At 40.1% G+C, this 19,916-nt stretch overlaps 1 protein-coding gene across 5 annotated transcripts in view; it reads right to left on the bottom strand.

The window, feature by feature from the left end:
• Positions 1 to 19,527, bottom strand: part of TMPO (thymopoietin) — a 42,935-nt gene extending 23,408 nt beyond the window's left edge. For 3 of the 5 annotated variants that reach the window (XM_072655659.1, XM_072655660.1, XM_072655661.1), the window contains exons 1-3: positions 19,021 to 19,519; positions 9,380 to 9,506; positions 4,741 to 4,899 (exon numbers count right to left, since the gene is read on the bottom strand). In XM_072655659.1, coding sequence (XP_072511760.1) covers positions 4,741 to 4,899; positions 9,380 to 9,506; positions 19,021 to 19,317 — 583 coding nt within the window. In that variant the 5' untranslated portion in view covers positions 19,318 to 19,519. Of the gene's footprint in view, positions 1 to 1,307; positions 4,213 to 4,740; positions 4,900 to 9,379; positions 9,507 to 19,020 lie in introns of those variants that run through there. The other 2 variants (XM_072655657.1, XM_072655658.1) reach the window with 2 other exon arrangements.
• Positions 19,528 to 19,916: the final 389 nt, after the last annotated feature.

Here is a 19,916-nt window from a genome sequence, read left to right as displayed (position 1 = left end):
TGGGAGTAACCAAAATTAGCTATATGTTCCCTAAAGCAAACTATTTTTATTTCCTTTGGTTGCAATGCACTGGGGCATGGGACTAAATTGCATGCAATGACAAAACTATTTGCAGAATACTCTTCTGTTAATTACCTAGAGAAATTAATTAAAATATTTGTTAAGCACGTGTTGGCTATTATAGAGATTACAAATAGGATATATCTATATGGTAAATTCCTTTACTGAAGGAGTTTATGATCTATCATATCTACCTATTCACTGGCTTATAACCTTCCTGGTCATAAGCTATCCTCTTCAAACTGTTACAAATCTTTCTAAAAGAAGAAAAGGCAGCAATTCCACAAGCTTTGCTGCCACAGCTTAAGGAATCAGAAAACTAAAGTTTTAAATTCCAAGGACTTGGTTCTATTTCCTTCTCTGGCCCCTTGGTGGAATAATGAAAAATCAATACACAGATGTGTTGCTCATGCAAATGAAAAAACTACATGTCTACTTGTTCAACCATCGGCTATGAATGCGTATGCTGGGCAAACATCAAGGGTTCTACCCCACGCCCCCCATCCCTAAAATGGATACAGTTGCAGAAAGTCACCTTTCTGGATCTTCAACACCATTGTAATGTCAAAATCAGAAACGAAACAGTGATTTTACCAAGGCAATACTACTTTTATTTTAGATTGAGGGACTACACTGCTCCCTCCACCCAGGGTGATAAAGACTTTATTCTGGACAAGAGCTAAACGTAGTCTAGTGAAGTGGAAAACAGAACAAATTTGGATGCTCTGGGTTTGAATCTTGGCTTTCTCACTTAACACCTGGGTGGCCAGAGCACAACCTTTCCTGGGTTTCAGTTTTTTCAACTGTAAAATTTAAAGACTGGATTAGATTATTTCCAGCTCTAAATAGATAATCCCTTCAGGTTTCTTAAATTTTGGGTATTTGGATTTTGTTTTCATTGCACAGGAAATGGAAAAGAAATTTAAGAACTGAAAAAGTTTAAAGAAGTAGGCGAGTTGTATTTAGTATGTATACAAAGAAGTTAAATGGACTAAAATAAATTTAATCCCTCACAAATTTTGGTAACTTTAGGAAAAACCTTAAAGGAGTAATAAAGATAGGTCCTTATAATAGGGAAATCAAAAATGATAATAATGTGAATTTGGCAATATAAGTTTTCAATTATACCACAACAAGTCAAATTTACTCCAAGGACCTAGGAAAGGGATCCATGTTGAGTAAGATATCATCTGGTGAAGTTCCAAGAATAAACACACATGCTACATGGTTTTGAAGGCCACACAGTATTTTTCAATTTTAAAAACTTTATTGAATTTGTGGAGGCACTCTACATTATCACAACTTGATCGCACAGCGCTCTGTAAGTAGCACATACAGCATTTGAGAAGAGACAAAAAAAAAATGAACAACATTCCTTCAAAGTCCAAAGACAGATAAGAAGTATAAAACATATTAAAAAAAAAATCTAAGGCTGGCTGAGTTCTGGAATGGCAGATACCCAGGTGATCATATTCAATAGCTTTAAATTTTTATATTGTCTTATGTATTCTATCATATACAAGTGTTTTAGATTGCTCAATAAAATACTCTAGGCACTTCTGTTGGGTCAGCAGTCCATCTGCTATTACACCTTATTCTACAGATAATTTTTTTGCATTCAGTCACTAAATACATACTTCCAAAAACAAAACATGAGAAAAGATACCATGCTTTTGTAGAACTAGCTACATAAACATATTTTGGCATCGCCACCATTTTACATACCAAATACTTCAAACTTATTTTGGAAATTAACTTTAATCACAAAGTTTTACTTAATATGAAGCACAAAACAGGAAGGGAAAAGAAATATTCAAAAATAGTAATTCTGATCTTTCTAGTACAAAACAGTTGTTGAAAAGACATAGCATTCCTATGGGGAATTATTTTTAGGAAATCCATGACTACTTAAATTACTCTTTCTTTCTTCTGTGATGGGAAAGGGCTTATAAACCAGTTGTGGTACAAGGGAATGAATAAGAGATGAAAGAAGGAAGAGCTGTGGGAATGGGAGGTATCTGAAAATAAAAACTACATTTTTTGTGTGTGTATTTAATATTAAATTCCTATTCGTATGTCTCACTGTGACTGGAGGGGAAGAAGGAAGGAAAAGCAAGGTGGGTTTCTAATTTCTCCAAAGCTATCCTAATGATGTATAAGTTTTGCAGGGTGTGATTAAGCATCAGATGAATAACTAATCAAAGTTTGGAGAAGCTCTTCATTAGAAGGTTGGCCACTATAATTATTAAAGCATATAATAAGGTGTGGAGGAATGGTAATGTGTTTTGCCATAAAAAGTACTGACAGTAGTAAAATTATAAATCTTCAAAAGTACTGAAATGCAACTAAGATCTTTATTTTGTTTCTTACTTATAAAAATGCACACGTAACTATGAAAAGTGATAAACTTGTACTCTATTAAAAGTTTCATAGTTTTATAGAAATATGGTCCCAAATGAAGAAAATGAACCAAAGTTTGAAAGGAATAACTGATAGAGCTTTGTAAACCATAGACCATAAAAATGCCAACTCCCGAGTGTTTTGAATGTTTTAGGAATATGTTTTTCATCTGCGCAAAGAAAAAGGATTGGATTGAGCTTGGCCAGTAATAGATGGAAACTGCTAGCCAAGTGAAAGATCTCGCCTTACAACTTCATCATCTCTTCCCACGCTTTTTAATAACCTTCTGTACTTCTCCTCCAAACAGTGTTCCCCCTGTGAGAGGAAGTATGGATAGCTTGCTCTTATGAGTGGGACTGACTTTGTCATTGTTCAGCCAGAGATGCCGGCGTCCCACGGTAGAAGATCCCATGCCACAGGCAGCCATCCTCACTTCATCAAAGGCAGCATCACAGAGAAATGAGGCTGCATCATACGTTTTGCTTAGAGTCCTAAGCGCCTCAGGTATCTGACTGGGATCAGAGCTGAGAATCTGTGCAACCTGACCTATATCTGTTTGTATGGCCCGAGCAACAAAAGCAGTATGGGCTGCAATCTGCAGAGCTCCTGCTGCTGCTTCATATGTTCTACAAAGAGCAAGATCAAGCTGCTCATTGCAAGCCTGAGTGGATGCTGGGGAAGTAACTTCAGAAGTCAACTCTAAGATTTCATCATCCACTTTGGGAACTGACAATACATGTGAGGTTTCTCTAGAAGAAACTGGGTATTTGCTCACCAATGGAGGGATCTGTCTATCAATGTGACTCCATTCCTCATCAATTACCTTTAAAATAGATTCATGGAGAGGAAAAGACGGTTCTGGGCTGGTGAATGTGTCATGCTGACCTTCCTTAGGAGTTTCTATGCCCAAGGTACTGAGTGACTGAGAAATAACAGCCTTTGCAAAGGCAGAAGGTGCTATGTTATCCTGAGCAGCATGAAGAGAGCCTGAATCCCCTTCCTTTGCTGATCTCTCATGTAGTCTGGGGAATTTTCTTGGAGAACACATGGATTCAGTTTCTTGAAACTGAGACGGACCAACTTCTTTATGTGGGCTTTCCACATTGGCTGAGTTGGAGCTAGAAATTCCAGGTAAGTTACTTGCTCCTGCCTTTATTAACAGAGAATTTACATAATCTCTGATGGCTTGAGCTAGAGGTGGAGTAATTACTTGTGAGTTCTCTAAAATGTCTGGCTTTTCTCTATTTTGGGAGAGAACTGACTGCGCTAGACTACATGTCCTCTCGGTAAATGAAGAACCAAACTCATACTTACTTCCACCACAAATGTTTTCTAAGTGATCTCTGAGGCTCCTGGGAGTGGGGTCTTTAAGTGCAGGAGAACATGGGGGCCTACCTGCAGCTGAGGCCAATGCAGCAAATGGTTCAGCCTGGCAAGAAGATAATGAACTTTTCCCCAAGAACCTATCCTGGCCATACTTAGGTGAATTAAAAAGATCCTCCCCCGAAACTACTTTTTTTGCTTGTCCTATGCCAAGTGAGCTGGAGGCATTCAGAGGTTCCCTGAATGGGTCTCTATTAGAGCTATGTCCTCTTTTAGCTGCCTGTAATTCAGTCCAGCCCAAGGGAGGACGGGCACGAATTTCAGGAAAAGAAACTGCCTGAAAAAATCCACCAGAGGGAGAGGTTGGAAGTTCAGAAATACGGACAGACTCCCTAGTGGACTTCACTTTCTTGTGTTCTTTCTTCTTCCCTGTAGAAGCAAAAGAGGCAGGAAATTTAAGTATAGTTGGGTGGATGACCTGGTTCTCTTTTTTTGCCTCCTTGCTAAAATGATTTTGTGGAAAGAAAAGCCTCTATTTTTTGTAAATCCATAGAAATGTTTTGGCTCTCTATATCCTGGTAAGTTAATTAATATAGGACTATGAGGTCAAATTACCAATCAGAAAATAAGGGGGAAATAGATCTATTAAACACCATTGTATTTAGACTAGATTTTAGAATGTCCATCCTCATAATCATATCGCTCTTTAAAAAGCTTCAGAATTAACATTTTCTTCCTATCTCAAACTAGCAGATTCACTGACGAGTACACAACAATTATAATTAAGTTGGAGTGGTCATGAGGAAAAATTCTTCCACGTCACGTTACTTCATTAAGAACAATAGGGGCAAAGGATCTGCTTTTGGGTTACCCTGAAATAATTTTACCTAGTAGTGCTACTCTACCTAAATCCCAAACAAAAGTTACATGCTCTTTCACTGCCATGTTAAAATTTACCTTCTTCGTTGTCACTGTATCTATCTGAGTCGTCATTTCCATTTTGTCTAGCGTTTTCTGCTGATGAAGAAACTGCTGGCAGAGGTGTCGAGGATCTTGACTCTGGACCATGTTCTCTCAGTTTTAGCAGTTTTTTCTCATATAACTTCCTGGTAGTTCCTACATTGAAATAAACCTTGTTTAGCGACTGTTGTCATGTAGTCCTTTATTTCATTTTTACTTTTGGTTGTTTTTATACTTCTTTTCCTGCTAGTATTTAGTTTCGAATTTAACTGACCTATATAGTTAAAAATAAATGATACATAAACATGCTGTCAAAGGTACAGCACATGGAAACTGCCCTATTTAGATATCTTTTCTATTCTGACCCTATTAAATCCTTCCCAATGTGTTTATTCCAAGCAAGTTTTAAACATTATTTTCCTGTCTTCAAGTCCTACTGTAATTTCTATCTTATAAGAAACTTTTCCTCAAATTCACCCCATTCTGATTGCTTTTTAAAATTAACTAATGTACTTGTAATCAAAATAACAAATCTTAACACTTAATTTTTTCACACACCAGTTTTACATGCCCAATTCTATGTCATAATCTTTTTTGTACTCCCTGCACTATCTAGCACAACACTAGACATGGCAGTAAACATTTTGTATTGGTGCCTGAGAATGGGTGTGTTAAATGTAATCACATGAATGGTCTTAACTTTGGTAGTTAACAGTACTATATAAAATTTAAATAAACTACAAGATAACTTAAGTCTATTATTAATAAATGAAGTGTCTTGATAAAAAGTTCTTTAAAAAAGCTTTCAGTTTCCATATTTTGCATTTGTCTTGTCCGCATGTTATATCAGTTTCTAGATAAGCATTAATTGTAACAAATGCCTTTTAGAAATCAAACTAATCAAATCAAACCAAAACTAGACTTCCTACAAGAATCCTAAAAGGATCAGCAACGACTATTACTATTACTATTACAATGACTATTACTATTAGTATCTGGCAATTCGAGAAAATGTATTTACCAAAAACACTTACACTACAAAATAAAAACTCACAATTTGTTTAATTCTGAGATTTTTAACTGGGAGGTCTGCAGATAGATTTCAAAGTGTCTATGTACTTAGATGGGGGTGGGGGGGAGATACAAAGTGGAAATTCACTTGTACTTGCACTAAACCTTTCTGAGAAAAGCTTTCTTCAGATTATCAAAAAACTTACGGACAAAAAAAAGGTTAGGAACGCCTGGTTTAAACACCACACACATCAGACTGGCAAAATAAAGACAAAAAGGGCTGTCGGAAACCTGGTACATATTAATGTACTGCCAGTGGAACTGAGAACTAGCCCAGCCATTCTGGAAAACAATTTGGAAATATGCTACAAAAACTAAAAAACTGGGCATACCTTTTGACCCAATAATACCTCTACTGGGTCTATACTCCAAAGAGAACAAAGAAAGAGGAATAAAATAATACAAAAATGGTAACAGCTCTTTTTATGGTGGTGAAGAATTGGAAATTGAAGGGGTGCCCATTAACTGGAAAATGACCGAACAAGGTAAGATACATGAATGAGAAGGAATATTATTGTTCCATTAAGAAATAATGGTGGGGAGAGATTTCAGGGAAATGTGGGAAAACTTATGAGTTGATGCAGAGTGAAGCTAGTGGAACAGTAACAATGATATTTGTTATTAGACAGCAGAATAATAACAATATGATAAAGATAAACAACTTTGAAAGATTTAAAAACTGATGAACATAAGGACCAATCACAATTCCAAAGTATTCATGATGAAACTTACCTCCTGGGAGAGTTGATAGATTTAGAGGGTAATGGGAATTTGTTTTACTTGACTTTACATGTTTGTATAACTGGTTTTTTTACTCAGAGAATACAGAAGGGGTGGTATGGAGAGAAGGTGGATCTTTATGAAAATTAATTTTAACTATTTGCCTCTGGAATAAAATTGATGCCCAGTATGTAGAATAACTACATTTCTCTCAAGTCATTCACACTGAAATGAAGAGAAATCAAACTTACACTTGACCTTATTTTAATTATTTAATGAGCATTTATTTATTAAAGGTCTACTTTGGGTCAGTTGTTGAGTTCGATGTTAGATATCGAGACAAAATTCCCTCAAGGTTCATTCTATTTAAGGGAAAGGATGTATCCATACACAGTGAGAACATATGTATGATAGACACGGGGAGAGAAAAAAGGGTGGTCAGGAAAGTAGGAGGTGCTCCTCAGAGGCAGAGGTAAGACACAGTATGTTAACTCTAGGGCCAGCCTATGGGCCCAAAGGCAGGGAGACAAGAAATCAAATACCCCAAGGCCAAGTTAACTGGAAGGTACAGAGTGTGAAGAATAATGTATAATGAGCCTGAAAAGGTAGACTGGAGTCAAAATGTGAAGTCAAACCAAAGTTTACACTTGACTGTCAAGGCAGTAGTAGGTACTGGAGCTTTATAACCAGCAGGGTACAAGGAATTGACAGTAAGCATTTACATAATTCATCAACTTATTAAATAATTGGGTGAAGACAACTCCAGTTGCCTTAAATATATTCCAAAACAAAGAGGGAAAAGAACCATTGCATACAAAGCATTACAAAAAGTCACTCTGATAAGGAACTGTTCTTGTCTATAGCTTTCGAAGTGATAGCCACAGACTGTGGCAGCTTTAAAAGACAATCTTGTCACCTGTCCCTCCCATCAGCACATTATCAAGAGAAATAACTGATTCTGTAATTTGTGAGTATCTTCTATCAATTTGTAATGGAGGGAATAGTATTATCATATTACGGCCTAATAAATTAGGTAAAGAGTCCCTAGTTCCTAGTCAACTTTAGCCAAGAATAACTGACAGACACTAAATCCTGGCATGCATGTTTTACTGACCTTATATAGAAAAAAACAACTCATTTAGTAGTTTAAGTCCTACAAAGTGCTTTCTTCACAAAATCCTGTGAGGAAAATAGTCTAAGGACCATTACTCCAACTCTACAGATAAAGAAATTGAGGCTTGGAATCTTAAAATCATTCCAGCAAATAATAATAAAATAAACAACAGTAACTTTAAGAGTTGCAAAGCTCTTTATAAGTATGTCATTTGATCCTTACAAGAACCCTGTGTGCTAGGTACTATTAGCATGTCCATATCATAGATGCAGAAACTGAGATTGAGCAAAAAGAAAAAAAGAAACTAAGACTGAAAGAGGTTAAATGACTTGCTCAGAATCGCACAGCTAGTTAAGTGTCTGAGGCAGAATTTGAATTCAAGTCTTCACAGAAGTCATCTCTATACAGCCCAGAACTCCATGAACTGCTTCACCTCTGAGGCCTTGCCTTCTATGGTCCCCTCTATCTTATATTCATTTTCTATATGAAGAACGTAATTTGTGTTTGGGTGTCCCATTTTGTCAAATGAATGATTTGCTCAGAGTCTTAGAGTTGGCAAGTGTGTTCAACCCTCATTTCTACCGATTCTGTCAAGGGTTTTTTCACTATGCCATGGTGAGGTGGTCAAAAGAGAACTGGACTAAGGTAAAATAAAAGAGGCCTTGGGTTCTAATCCAGGTGCTGCTACCTACTCCTATATGACCTTGGGCAACATATTTTAGTCCCTCAGTATCAGGTTCCTTTTCTGAGAATCTCCACTGATATTTGCATAATGCTGTATCTACCCTACATGTTTCATAAGTGACATATTAAAGTGAGACAGGGGTGTAAGGAATCAAAACAGATGTAATCCAATTTAATTCTGCGGCTGAAATGTTACTATCCTTCTTTACAGGACACATCTATGTAGTGCCTCAAAATCTACACAATTTCTTCACAATATCCTTAAGATGTAAATTACCTAAATGTCATTATAGTGATTTTATAGAGGAAACAATTGAGGATCATAGAATTGATCTTATGGCACATAATTAAATTACTTGGCAGTCAAGACTAGAACGCTTCTGACTCTAAGTCTAGATATCATACAGGAAAGCATCTCTCAGAAAACAAAGCATTATAAAAAGATACTATTTCTAAACTAAAATCTAATAGGTCTTATCAATCGGAAAAAGCTTCAAGTTCAAATTCAGACTTTTTTTTTTTTTTTTTGCTATTTAAAGTCCAGCCAAGGTGAAGTTCACATTTGGATATCAAGTGGTTTGACAAACCAGGCAAAGGTTGGGATGCAACTCTTAAGTTATTTGAGGTACAAAAGGGTGGTAATCTGTATTGGTAGGAATACCTATGGCATAAAATGCCAGATTTTAGATACAGCATTGCACTGTTTTCATACCTGTATATATAAATAGCATTCAGCATAGAGCTTTATACACAGAAAGGTCCTTAATAAACACTTACTGAATATCTGACTTACCATACACACACACACACATAATTTATTTACATATCTCCCTCCCTAGAATGTAAACATAAAGACAGATGCAGTTTCTGCTTTTCTTTGTATTTCCAACATTTTGTCCACATCTTCAGACTCACATGGTAAACGACTACTAGATCCTTGCTGATGTAATGAGGTCAGGTAGTACTATCTAATTCTGACTCACATGAAACCTTGATGTAACAATTTGGCACCCCATTTGAAAATGAAAAGAATTTAGATTAACCTACCCACAATAGGGCCAGGATTTACTCCGTATTTCACGAGTTGAGACAACAGCTCTTCATTTGTCAGTTCAGTTACATTAAGGTCATCTTTCTCCTCTGATCGGGGTTTGTCAGTTTTCTTTGTGGCTTTCTGTAAACAACAGCACATTCTTTATAAATATCTATAATTCTTTCCCACAAGAATTAACAAGATATCCATTTATCTTGATAGCAAACTCTGTACACAATTATATTGAAAGTGAAAATGAGCTTTTAAAGTAACTCATTCTTAATTATATTTTAACATTTCTATTAATTATGACAAAAAAGCAAAGCATAAGAATTTGATGAATTAAGTTCTGAGTCTACACAGTTAACAGCAGAGTGGGTATACTTGATTTTTAAAAAATCTTAGTCAAAACGGTCAATTACTCTTATGGACTGCAAAAGATCAGTTTCTGTCCCAAACCTAAAGAAGGCCAATGCCAAGGAATGTTCAAATTAAAGAACAACTGTGCTCATTTCAAATACCAGCAAGGTTATGCTTATGATTCTGCAAGATAGGCTTCTGCAAAATGTGAACCAAAAATTACCAAAAGAGCAGGCTGGAAAAGACAGAGGAACTGGAGACCAAATTGCCAACACTGGCTGGATTATAGAGAGAGCAAGGCAATTCCAGAAAAAAACATATTTCTGCTTCATTTATTAAAATAAAGCCTTTGGCTGTATGGCTCACAACAAAATGTGGCAAGTCCTTAAAAACATGGGACTACTATACCATCTTACTTGTCTCCTGAGGGACCTGTATGTGGGCCAAGAAGCAACAGTTAGAACAAACATGGAATTAATTGGTTTAAGATTGGAAAGGGAGTACTAGAAGCCTGTAAATTTTATTTAACTTATATGCAGAGCATGTTGAGCAAAATGCCAGATTCGATGAATCAAGAGCCAGAATTAAGGCTGCCAGGAGAAATAGCAACAATCTCAGATGCCACTGATGGCAGAAAGAGAAGAGAAATTAAAAAGCTTCTTGATGAGGGTGAAAGAGTGTAAAAGCTGGCTTGAAGCTTAACATCCAAAAAACTTAAGATTTTGGCAACTGGTCCCATCTCTTCCTGGCCAATAGAGGAAGAAGAAATGGAAGTAGTGTCAGATTTTATATTCTTGGGCTCAAAGATCACTACAGTCAACAACTGCAGTCATGAAATTAGAAGATGCTCCTTGGAAGGAAAACTATGGCAAATGTGGATGGCAGACTGAAAAGTAGAGACATCACCTTGCTGACAAAGGTCCAGAATCAAAGCTATGGTTTTCCCAGTAGCAATATATGGCTGTGAAAGTTGGATTGTAAGGAAAGCTGAATACTGCAGAATCAATGCTTTCGAATTCTGGTGCTGGAGAAGATTTTTGGAGTCATTTGGACAGCAAAGAGCTCAAATTAGTCAATACTTAAAGAAATTAATTTTGGCTATTCACTAGAAGGTCAAATACTAAAGCTGAAGCTTAAGTACTTTGTCCACAGAATGAGAAAACAGCACTCACTGGAAAAGACCCTGCTGTTGGGAAAGAGTGAAGGCAGAAAGAGAAGGGGACAGCAGAAGATATGGTGGATAAATAGTATCATGGAAACAACGAACATGAACTTGGACAGAGAGAGAGGGTCTGGTGCGCTATGTGCTATGGTCCATGGGGTCAAAAAAAAATCAGACATAAATGAACAACAACACTTGACAAACACAGGAGGGCATACTAAAAATATGTTAACAATCATAGGCCGGGCCTAAATATTTTCCTTCACCAAACTATGAATGTATTAGGAAACAAATTTGGCAGCTCCTTTTAAAGGTAAGCAAACCTTTTACTTAGCACTGGTCTTGGAAGTAGCTTGAGGAACTTGGATTATTATAATAACTTTATCCCTCAGTGCAATCTAATTTGTATGCTGTTATGCTTATGACATGCACACATTTATCCTGTCTACAGCCTGTTTGTATGTGGTAGTTTTCACTGTGCTTCTCCCATTAGACAATAAACAGTTTGGGAGCAGGGACTGTCTTTTACCTTTCTTTGTATCCTCAGAGCTTCGAATGAATGTAGGGTTATGCGCACCTGGCACAGAGGAAGTGCTTAATAAACATTACCAACTGACAGACATATGTTGTAATTATAAAGAAATGAGCCTGAAAAAAGATACAGATGGAACTTGGGAGCTAGAAGAAGCTTAATAACCAAGTCTACTTCTGTCATTTTACAAATGAAAAAACTATGACTGAGAGACCAACTGACCTGATCAAAATGACAGAGAATTTACATATCTAAATGAGTGTTCTCTTCAAAGTATTCTGTCCCTGTCTTCTCTCCTCCCCCTCCCCCTCCCATTTCAGGCTATACCTTTATTCCAACAAGGCAATAATTGCTGAGAATCCTCAAGCTTCTCCTTTGGAGCAACTATCTGATTTGACGAAAGATGTACCTGAGGATTTTATGATCACGTGTCATTTTTTAACAAAAAGATTACCACATAACTTTGATTATCAAGGTGGTGTATGAGATTGAAAGGGTTAGATGGGAGTTAAAATATGAGTTAGATACTTTTTGCTCTGCAGTCCTAGACTAGTCAACTAACTTCTCAGTCAATATCTTCATTTGTAAAACTAAAATGGCATTTACCTCACTAATATATGTAAAGTGCTTTGAAACTTAAAAAAAAAAAAAGAAAGAAACCCATTAAATAAATGTTAGCTGATGGCATTAGGCAACAAGATGACAGTGAATAGTGTGCTGGACCTAAGTTCAAATCCTACTTCATACATGTACTAACTGTGTGATTCAGGGCAAATCACTTAACCTAGCTGTGTCTCAGTTTTCTTTATCTGTAAAATAAGGGAACTGAACTCAGTGGTCTCTAAAACAAGTCTCTTCTAGCCCTAAATCTTTGATCCTACAAAATCATCTCATTTAACAGACTGCACATTAACTTCTAGCTGAAAGATTAACAATTTTGAAGGAAAAAGAATATTTTGCTTGCCCATACTTATTTGTTTCAAGCGTCTTGCTGTCCCTCCTACTCCTCCATGGGAAAGAGGTGGAGAGAGAAAATTAATTGCTTGTTCATTGAACAAGGAAAGGAAACTTACAAAAATGTTAAACATGATGTAGCATTATTCAAGTATAGTTTCTTGAAGTGACTTGTTTGAGGGAGAAAAACATCTGAATATGACTTGTCATATTTATTTTTTAAAATTCTCACTTCATATCTTAAATTTAGGCTCCTCTCATTTTCAAAGCTAACAAAAAGGGAAAGGAAGACTATCTTTTAAAAAAAAACCATCTCTAATTTTTATTTCTAGGCATTATTTCTTTAAAAATCATACTTACATATTTACAGCTTTAATAAAATTGTTACTTACTTTAAAGGACATCCAGCCCAATGCTCTCATTTTTTACAGATAAGAAAACTAAAACCCAGAGAAGTTCAATGATCTGCCCAAGGTCACAAAGGCCAATTTATGAGAGGGATGATTGGAACCCCAGTCCTCTAATGTCAAATATCTTTCCAGAATATATTGTCAATTCTTTTGCCTGGGTCTACACATTAAAAAAAAAAAACAGCAGAAAGCCTAATAGAACTTTACTATGGTAAACTTCACTAATCTTACAGTCATTTCTCCAACATCAAACAAACATAGTACTGGGAATTAGGAAAATGTAGCCTTTAAGCATTTCCTAATAGACATCAAGTTTAAGCGTAAGGAAAATGATGACAGGGAAACTTGAAGAGACTTGTAAGAACTGGTTCAGAGTGAAGTGAGGAGAACCAGAAAAACAATATATATAAGAATAAACAGTTGTAAAAGACAAACAACTCTGACCAACGCAGTAACCGGCCAGGATGCCAGAGGACCAGTGATGAAGCATGAAGGGGACACAGACATTTTTGGATATGGCCAATGCGGAATGTTTTGTTAACTGTGAATATTTTATAAGAATTTTGTTTTTCCTCTTTTTTTAACTGGGGGGAGGGGAAAATAGAAAATAAATTCCATGTTAATTAAAAAAAGAACCAAAGTTTTTAAAAAGTGATCTATTGTACCTTGTTAATTAGATTTCTGTTAAACTCTTTGGGCTTTAGTTTCCTCATTTATAAATGGAGGGGATTGGCTTTGGTGACCTCTAAGGTCCCTTCCAGCTCTAAATATATAATCTTACTACTCCTCCGGCCTTTACCCTGAGCCCATTTATTCTTATTTTAAACATAAATCAAAAATACTCCGTTGACAAAACAGTTCACTTTTACATGGCACTTCATAGGTTCTAAAGGTCTTTCTTCCCATGTCCATTTTATAGATACAGAAATTGAGGCTCAGCGAACTTCCGGATTTGTCCTAAGCCACATAAGGACAAGGACAACACTCAGATATTGACCCCAAGTTTAGTGTTCTTTCCTGTTCATTGTGATTCTCACAAATCACAAAAAAAGGTAAAATTATATTTAAGACCAAAAGATTTCAATCAAAACTATTTTTTTTAAAGTTGTGAAATAGCTCATTTTCTGGTGCTTTTATATAAATGAAGTATAATATTTCATCATTTCTAATTTACTTTAAAATTACATATAATGGTCAATGTCACTAATTACAATAGCCTCAAAAAGCAATATAAACACTATTAAATGACTACTAAACTAATAGAAGAGCTCAAGAGGGACAGAAGAGATGTGCTCAATCACTTCAAAATAAAATTCTCTATAACAAAGGATCAAAAGAAAAAGAGACAAATGGGGAAAAGTTATTCTAACTCTAATGTAAAAACCTGACATTTAAAATAGACAAGGAAACTGAAAATTCACAAAGTCCACTTTCAGTTCTCAATGGCTAAATGGTCAAAAGATAGTCTTTTTTTTAAACGGAAACAAATCTTAATAACACTTTAAAAATCACCAATAAAGAGTTACACATCATGAATTGTGTGTGGTTTGTCTTTCCTTAATGAAGGGGACCGTGACATCAGGGAGATGATGACATGACTTGCAATTGATTCTGATTTAAGTGAGGGAGGGCTATGCAAAGTCACTAGCCTCATTTTCTCCTCCAGAGTCATCTGGGTCCAGTGGCCAGATATCATCAGGACAACTGGAGATTACCTAGGATGAAGTGGGAGACTTTGGTTCTTCTAAGCTAAGGTCTTTCCAAATTTTCACTTTGAGTGAGTGAACACTCATTCACAGAATAGGCCTCTCCTCTCTCCCTTTACCTGAGGATTTTCTGCCTCCAAGGAAAGGAAATTTTGATGGCAGAAAGCTACATAGTTAAATTTGGGGTTTACTGACATATTTCCTTCTCAAAGACCAAGCCTAAACCCAATTCAACCGGGATCTCAAGGATTAAACAACAGGTCTCTGCCCAAGCGCCACTTAATGGTTATTTTTTGGACCCTCCTGGCTCAGAGTCAATGTAAATAGTAACTGTTTCTCTTTGGGCCTGCAACTTTGAGGGTCTTCCCCTCCCAGTTTGATTTTGTTGATGATATTAAAGGGGCTATCCCTTGATTCATTTCTTAAGAGTGCAGACTGAATCATAAACAGAGCACCCTCATTTGGCAGCAGCATAAACACGCATACCTCTTTAATCCAATTAGCTTCACTGTGGGGAATATGCCCTGCAAGTTACTTTAAATTATACTAATTTAAGGAGGCTTACAAAGTAAATAAAAGCAATATGCATGAAGAATATAAAAATACTGAAAAACTTTAATAAAATAATGACAATAACAAAGAAAAACAACAGCAGGACAAAGTGCATCAACTAAGGGCTAAATAAAAGGAAAAGTGAGTAAGAAGGAATGAACAAAGGATTTTGATGGATTTGGGATAAAATTAATTCATTTTAAATACAAATGGTTGCAAAATCAAGTTTAGTAGATTGTACTGATGTTTACTAATGTTTGTGTTTGGCTTTGCTTTTTAGAGCAAAAAGACCAGTCGCTAAAGGAAGAAAAAGGAGAATTAGGCAGGTTGAGACCATGTGCCAGTAGAGGGAGTATGCACCTAATACCCCAAGTTAGCCGGTGAGCTTTCAGGAGAGATGGGCAGTGTTTTTATCCTAACTTTTCATCTCCTCCAGCTCCTGGCATATTGTTTGGTCCACAGCAATTGTCACTTTGGAATGTTACTTTTGAACAGATGGGTTGTAAATACTTAGTCCTCCAACATAAACTGCACCACAGGTTTCTTTCCAAACTCTGAAGATAACCTACAGAACAAGACTGTTAGGATGTCGTTTTAAAACACTGCCAGTCACAACAGCCATGCAATGTAAACATCTCCAGGCCAGTCATAATGCTGGTCAAAACCCCACTATTTCAAACCTTGTCAGTCAGTGTCCTGTTAGAACTGTGCAGATATAATAAACATGCAGAAAGGCTTGCTAGGTGATGCCATAAAGACAGCCCTGGGTCTTTAGTCCGACCTGAATTCATAGCAGGTCTTGTCACTTAACTGCTATAGACTTCAGCTTCTCAACTGTAAAATGGAGATTATTTAGTAGCACCTAAATACCAGAGTACTTGTGAGGATCAAAAAAATAGTATTTGTAAAACAAAGTACCTGACCCATAATAGGTACTTAATAAATGCTTTTTCCCTTCCTTCTCTTAATAAAAATAACTTATAAACCTAGCACTTTAGACAATCCTGTTGATGGCACCGGTTATGTCTTTTGAAATAGGTGCTTTAAAAAACAAAACAAAACAAAACAAACTCATGACCAGATCTTTTTTAGGTCTATTAATCAAAGTGACTTATATTACTATGAACATGCCAAAAAGTACTCAAGAGCAACATCACTGCAATTCTTACGGCAGCAACCTGGAAAGTGTGCCCTTGATGCTGAGGACCTAATATTTCAGTATAGCGAAGTCATGAAGTAAAACACTACAAAATCCTATCAATTTAGAAACAGTATTAAAATCTAGTACTCTTCGAAGTGTATTTTACAATTTCTGGTACACATTTTTAAGACTTAATTTTCCCCCATAATAGGTTATCATTTGCAACAAGCTTGGTTCAGTGGACTGTTCAAGTAAACTGCTCTGCTGGCTTCCAAGTAGTCAAAAATTTAAGATTATTTTCATGAAATGGAAAGGTGATTTGCCACTTAAGTCTAAATACTAAAAACATCTACATAATTGCATATAAGTTTAATTTGGGCACTATCTTGATCACTTAACACCTAGAAAGACTGAGATGATCCTAACTGCAGACATCAAGAATAGGTACAAATCAAAGCTAACTGCTGTCTTTTTAAAACCAAACTCTCAACATTCAAATATTTTCTCTAATAACATGCTAAAGGGATTTAAGAAAACATGGACACAGTGATAACTGGAAGCTTAAACAATTTCTTCTTTCATTCCCAACATTCCCCTCATACAGCCAATCATGCGCGATAAAAACAAACAGTATGTTCTGTAAGGAGGGAAATGTTTGGTCTGGGATAAGTTTTCACTAATTTTGAAATTCTACTGAAAAACAAAAAAGATCACCTTCAACAACTAATATTTTGTCTGATCAAGGATGTAGCAGGGGAGTTCCTGTTCAGGTAATGAACCTCTAAATGTCACTTCCAACTTTAAGACAGGATAAAGGCTGTTTCTGAAATGTTTGTGACAACCTAAGAAAACTGAATATCCTTAATAATCTTCTGTTTTCAACCAACATAGCATTATTGGGATGACTTATCAAGTCTGCATCTCCAGCTCTGTACCATCATCTATTGGATATCTTCACTTGGATGTCCAGGCAGCATCTCCAACTCTCAATCCTCTTTTTAAAAATCTCCCAGTTATTCTGTACCTCTCATTTATTAGTTGTTTTGACCACTTAGCTCAACCCTGTGTTCATCCTTCACTGACGAAGAAGCCCATGCCATCAGAGAAATGATGACATGACTTGCACATGACTTTGTTCTGAGTGAGGGAGGGCTGTGCAGGTCACCAGCCTCACTTCTCCTCCAGAGCCCTCTGAATCCAGTGACCAGATAGTCATCAGGATGACTGGAGATGACCCAGGATGAGGCAGTTGGGGTTAAGTGACTTGCCCAAGGTCATACAGCTAGTGAGTGTCAAGTGTCTGAGGTTGAACTCAGGTCCTCCTGACTCCTGCACTGGTGCTCTCTCCACTGCACCCCCTACAGGTTAAGGGTTTGTCTGAAGGGTCTGCAGCTAGGCCCTAGCTGGCATGGTGGACATACAATAGAAGCTACTACAATAGAAGCAACAAATCTTTCTGGTTAAGAGTGTTAATAAAACCACTGCAAAATAACAATCAAAGAACCAAATTTAGGTCCTGTTTTTGTTGTTTTTTTATAAATCATACTTGTGGATATATGCACAAACTATCGTAGAGTCTTAAGAATGCTAAGAACCAGTCACTCTGACCTTACCGGGCCCAGGACACATATTAAGAGTATGTCCTTTTTAAGAGCTTATTAAGAGAATAAAGACATCTAACGAGAGCAGCTACACAGATACAGGTACACATAACCAAGAACTGCCCCGGCACCAAACAACCACTTACGTAACTTTGCGGACCTGAACAGCACGTTCCGGTTTAAGAAGTAACGCTGACCGGAAAGCTGCTAGTCTAAGTTTACACAAGTCCCCTGAAGCCCCCGATGGCCCCTCCGCGCGGGATGGAGCTCCACGTACCGAGCTGGCCGGGCGGAGGAGCCGGGCCCGGACACTCACTACGCCGCCGAGACCCGCACGCTCGTCACGGCCAGGGCTCCGGAACGTGCACCGCGGGCGGTCACGCACCTAAGGGGCGCTGCGGCGCGCAGTCCGGCCGCCTCTCCGCACGCCGTCGTCCCCCCCGCACACTTTTGGAGGTTTGTTTTAAAAAACAGCCACCGAGGTGCTCTCGTCTCCCACCCGGACTGGTCGGTGCGGAGCGGCGGGGGGGGGGTCTCACCCGCCCCCCTTTATTCAAACAAAGCCTCCTTCCCCCCCGCCCCCCAAGAGCCGCGTCCCGAAGTCCTACAGTCCGCAGCCCGGGGGGCCGGGCGTCACCGCGCCCTCGGGGCCCCCGCACTGCTCTCCAACGGCTGCCCCGCCATCAGTCTCCCGCTCCGGCGGGAAATGGCGGGAATCTCCGAGGCTCGGGTTTGAATCCCCCCCCCCCCCGCCCGCGTCGGTTATTCGGGCGGGAAGCGGCGGGGTGGAAGGGGGCCCCCGCGGAAAGGGGAAGCACGAGGAGGCTGGGATCCTGCCCCCCCCCCCCGTACTAGGAGACACCCGATCCCCGGGGGCGGGGCCGCGCCTCGGGACGCCCCTCCCCACCCCCGAGAACGGGGTTCCCGCCGCCACACGGACAAAGCAGGAAACTGAGGCCCCCGCCTCGCGGACCCGCCATGTACCGAGCGTCCCGCACGGGGGCCCCAGGAGGTCGGCAGAGAAAACGGAGGCCCCAGCGGCGGGCGGGCTGCGAGAAGGCCCGGGGCTGGCTCTCCCGGCCACAAAGGGCCGCGGCGCCCACCGCCGGGGGTGGGGGAGGGGAGCAGAATGGAGAAGACGCGGGGCTTTGTCAAGGCGGGGGGAAGGGCGGAGGGCCTCTCGGGGTTCGGGGCGGGGGGCTTCCCGGGGCTCGGCGGGGGGGGGGGGGGGCCGTACCCTTCCGGCGGCGGCGCCTCCTCCTCGCCCGCGGCCCGCGGCGCTCAGCACCGGCGTGGGCTCGCGCTCGTCGTCGCTCGAGAAGTCCGGGGGCGCGCGGCTGTTGGTGGCCGGGCCCGGCGGCGGGGGCTGCGCGGGCGGCGGGGGCCGGTTGCGCGCCGTGAGGTGCTGCAGGTAGAGCTGCACGTAGACGTCCTTGCGCTGCTCGCCCGGCGGCAGCGCCACATTGTGGGCCAGCAGCTCGCTCTTGAGCCGGTCCTTGGTCAGCACCGACGGGTCCTCTAGAAACTCGGGCATCTCCTCGGCGGCCGCCCCGCTCGCGCGCTCCTCGCCCTCCTCCTCGGGGCCTCACGAGAGGGGCGCGGGCCGCGGCGCCGGCGCTCGAGCGGACGGAGCCGGAGCGAGAGGCAGAGGAAGCCCGGCCGTGCGCCCAGCCCAACACCGCCGCAGCCGCTCCGCGCTCTCCGCTCGCTCTCCCTCACACACACTGGCTCGCACTCTCAGCGCGGGCGTCAGCCCACGCCCCAAGAACGCGCCTCGCCATTGGCCGGCGGCGGCAGGAAGCGCGGCGCCCATTGGTCCGGGGCCTCGCGCGGGTTCCATTAGAGGCGCTGCCTGCGGAGCGGACCTCGACACACGCAGTTTGAAAGACGCTCGGGCGGGAGAGGCCGCCTCGGTCCGAGGGCCCCCGGCCCTACCCCTGCCCGGCGTCCGGGCCGAGCCCCCGCACCGCCGCCGGAAAAGGCCCCCGTGGCGAGGCCCGCACCCATGAGGCGCCACTGCGGCCCCTCAGGACATCCTCTGACAGACGAGGGAACTGAGGCAGGGAAGGGTCAAATGACCAGACCGTAGGGTCACTGATGGAGAGCTTTAAAGCCCTTCGGTAATCAGTTATC

Source organism: Notamacropus eugenii, chromosome 3, assembly GCF_028372415.1.
Source record: "Notamacropus eugenii isolate mMacEug1 chromosome 3, mMacEug1.pri_v2, whole genome shotgun sequence".
Lineage (NCBI taxonomy): Eukaryota > Metazoa > Chordata > Mammalia > Diprotodontia > Macropodidae > Notamacropus > Notamacropus eugenii.
Note: the sequence above shows the minus strand (reverse complement) of the source record. Positions and strands in the feature narration are given on the sequence as shown.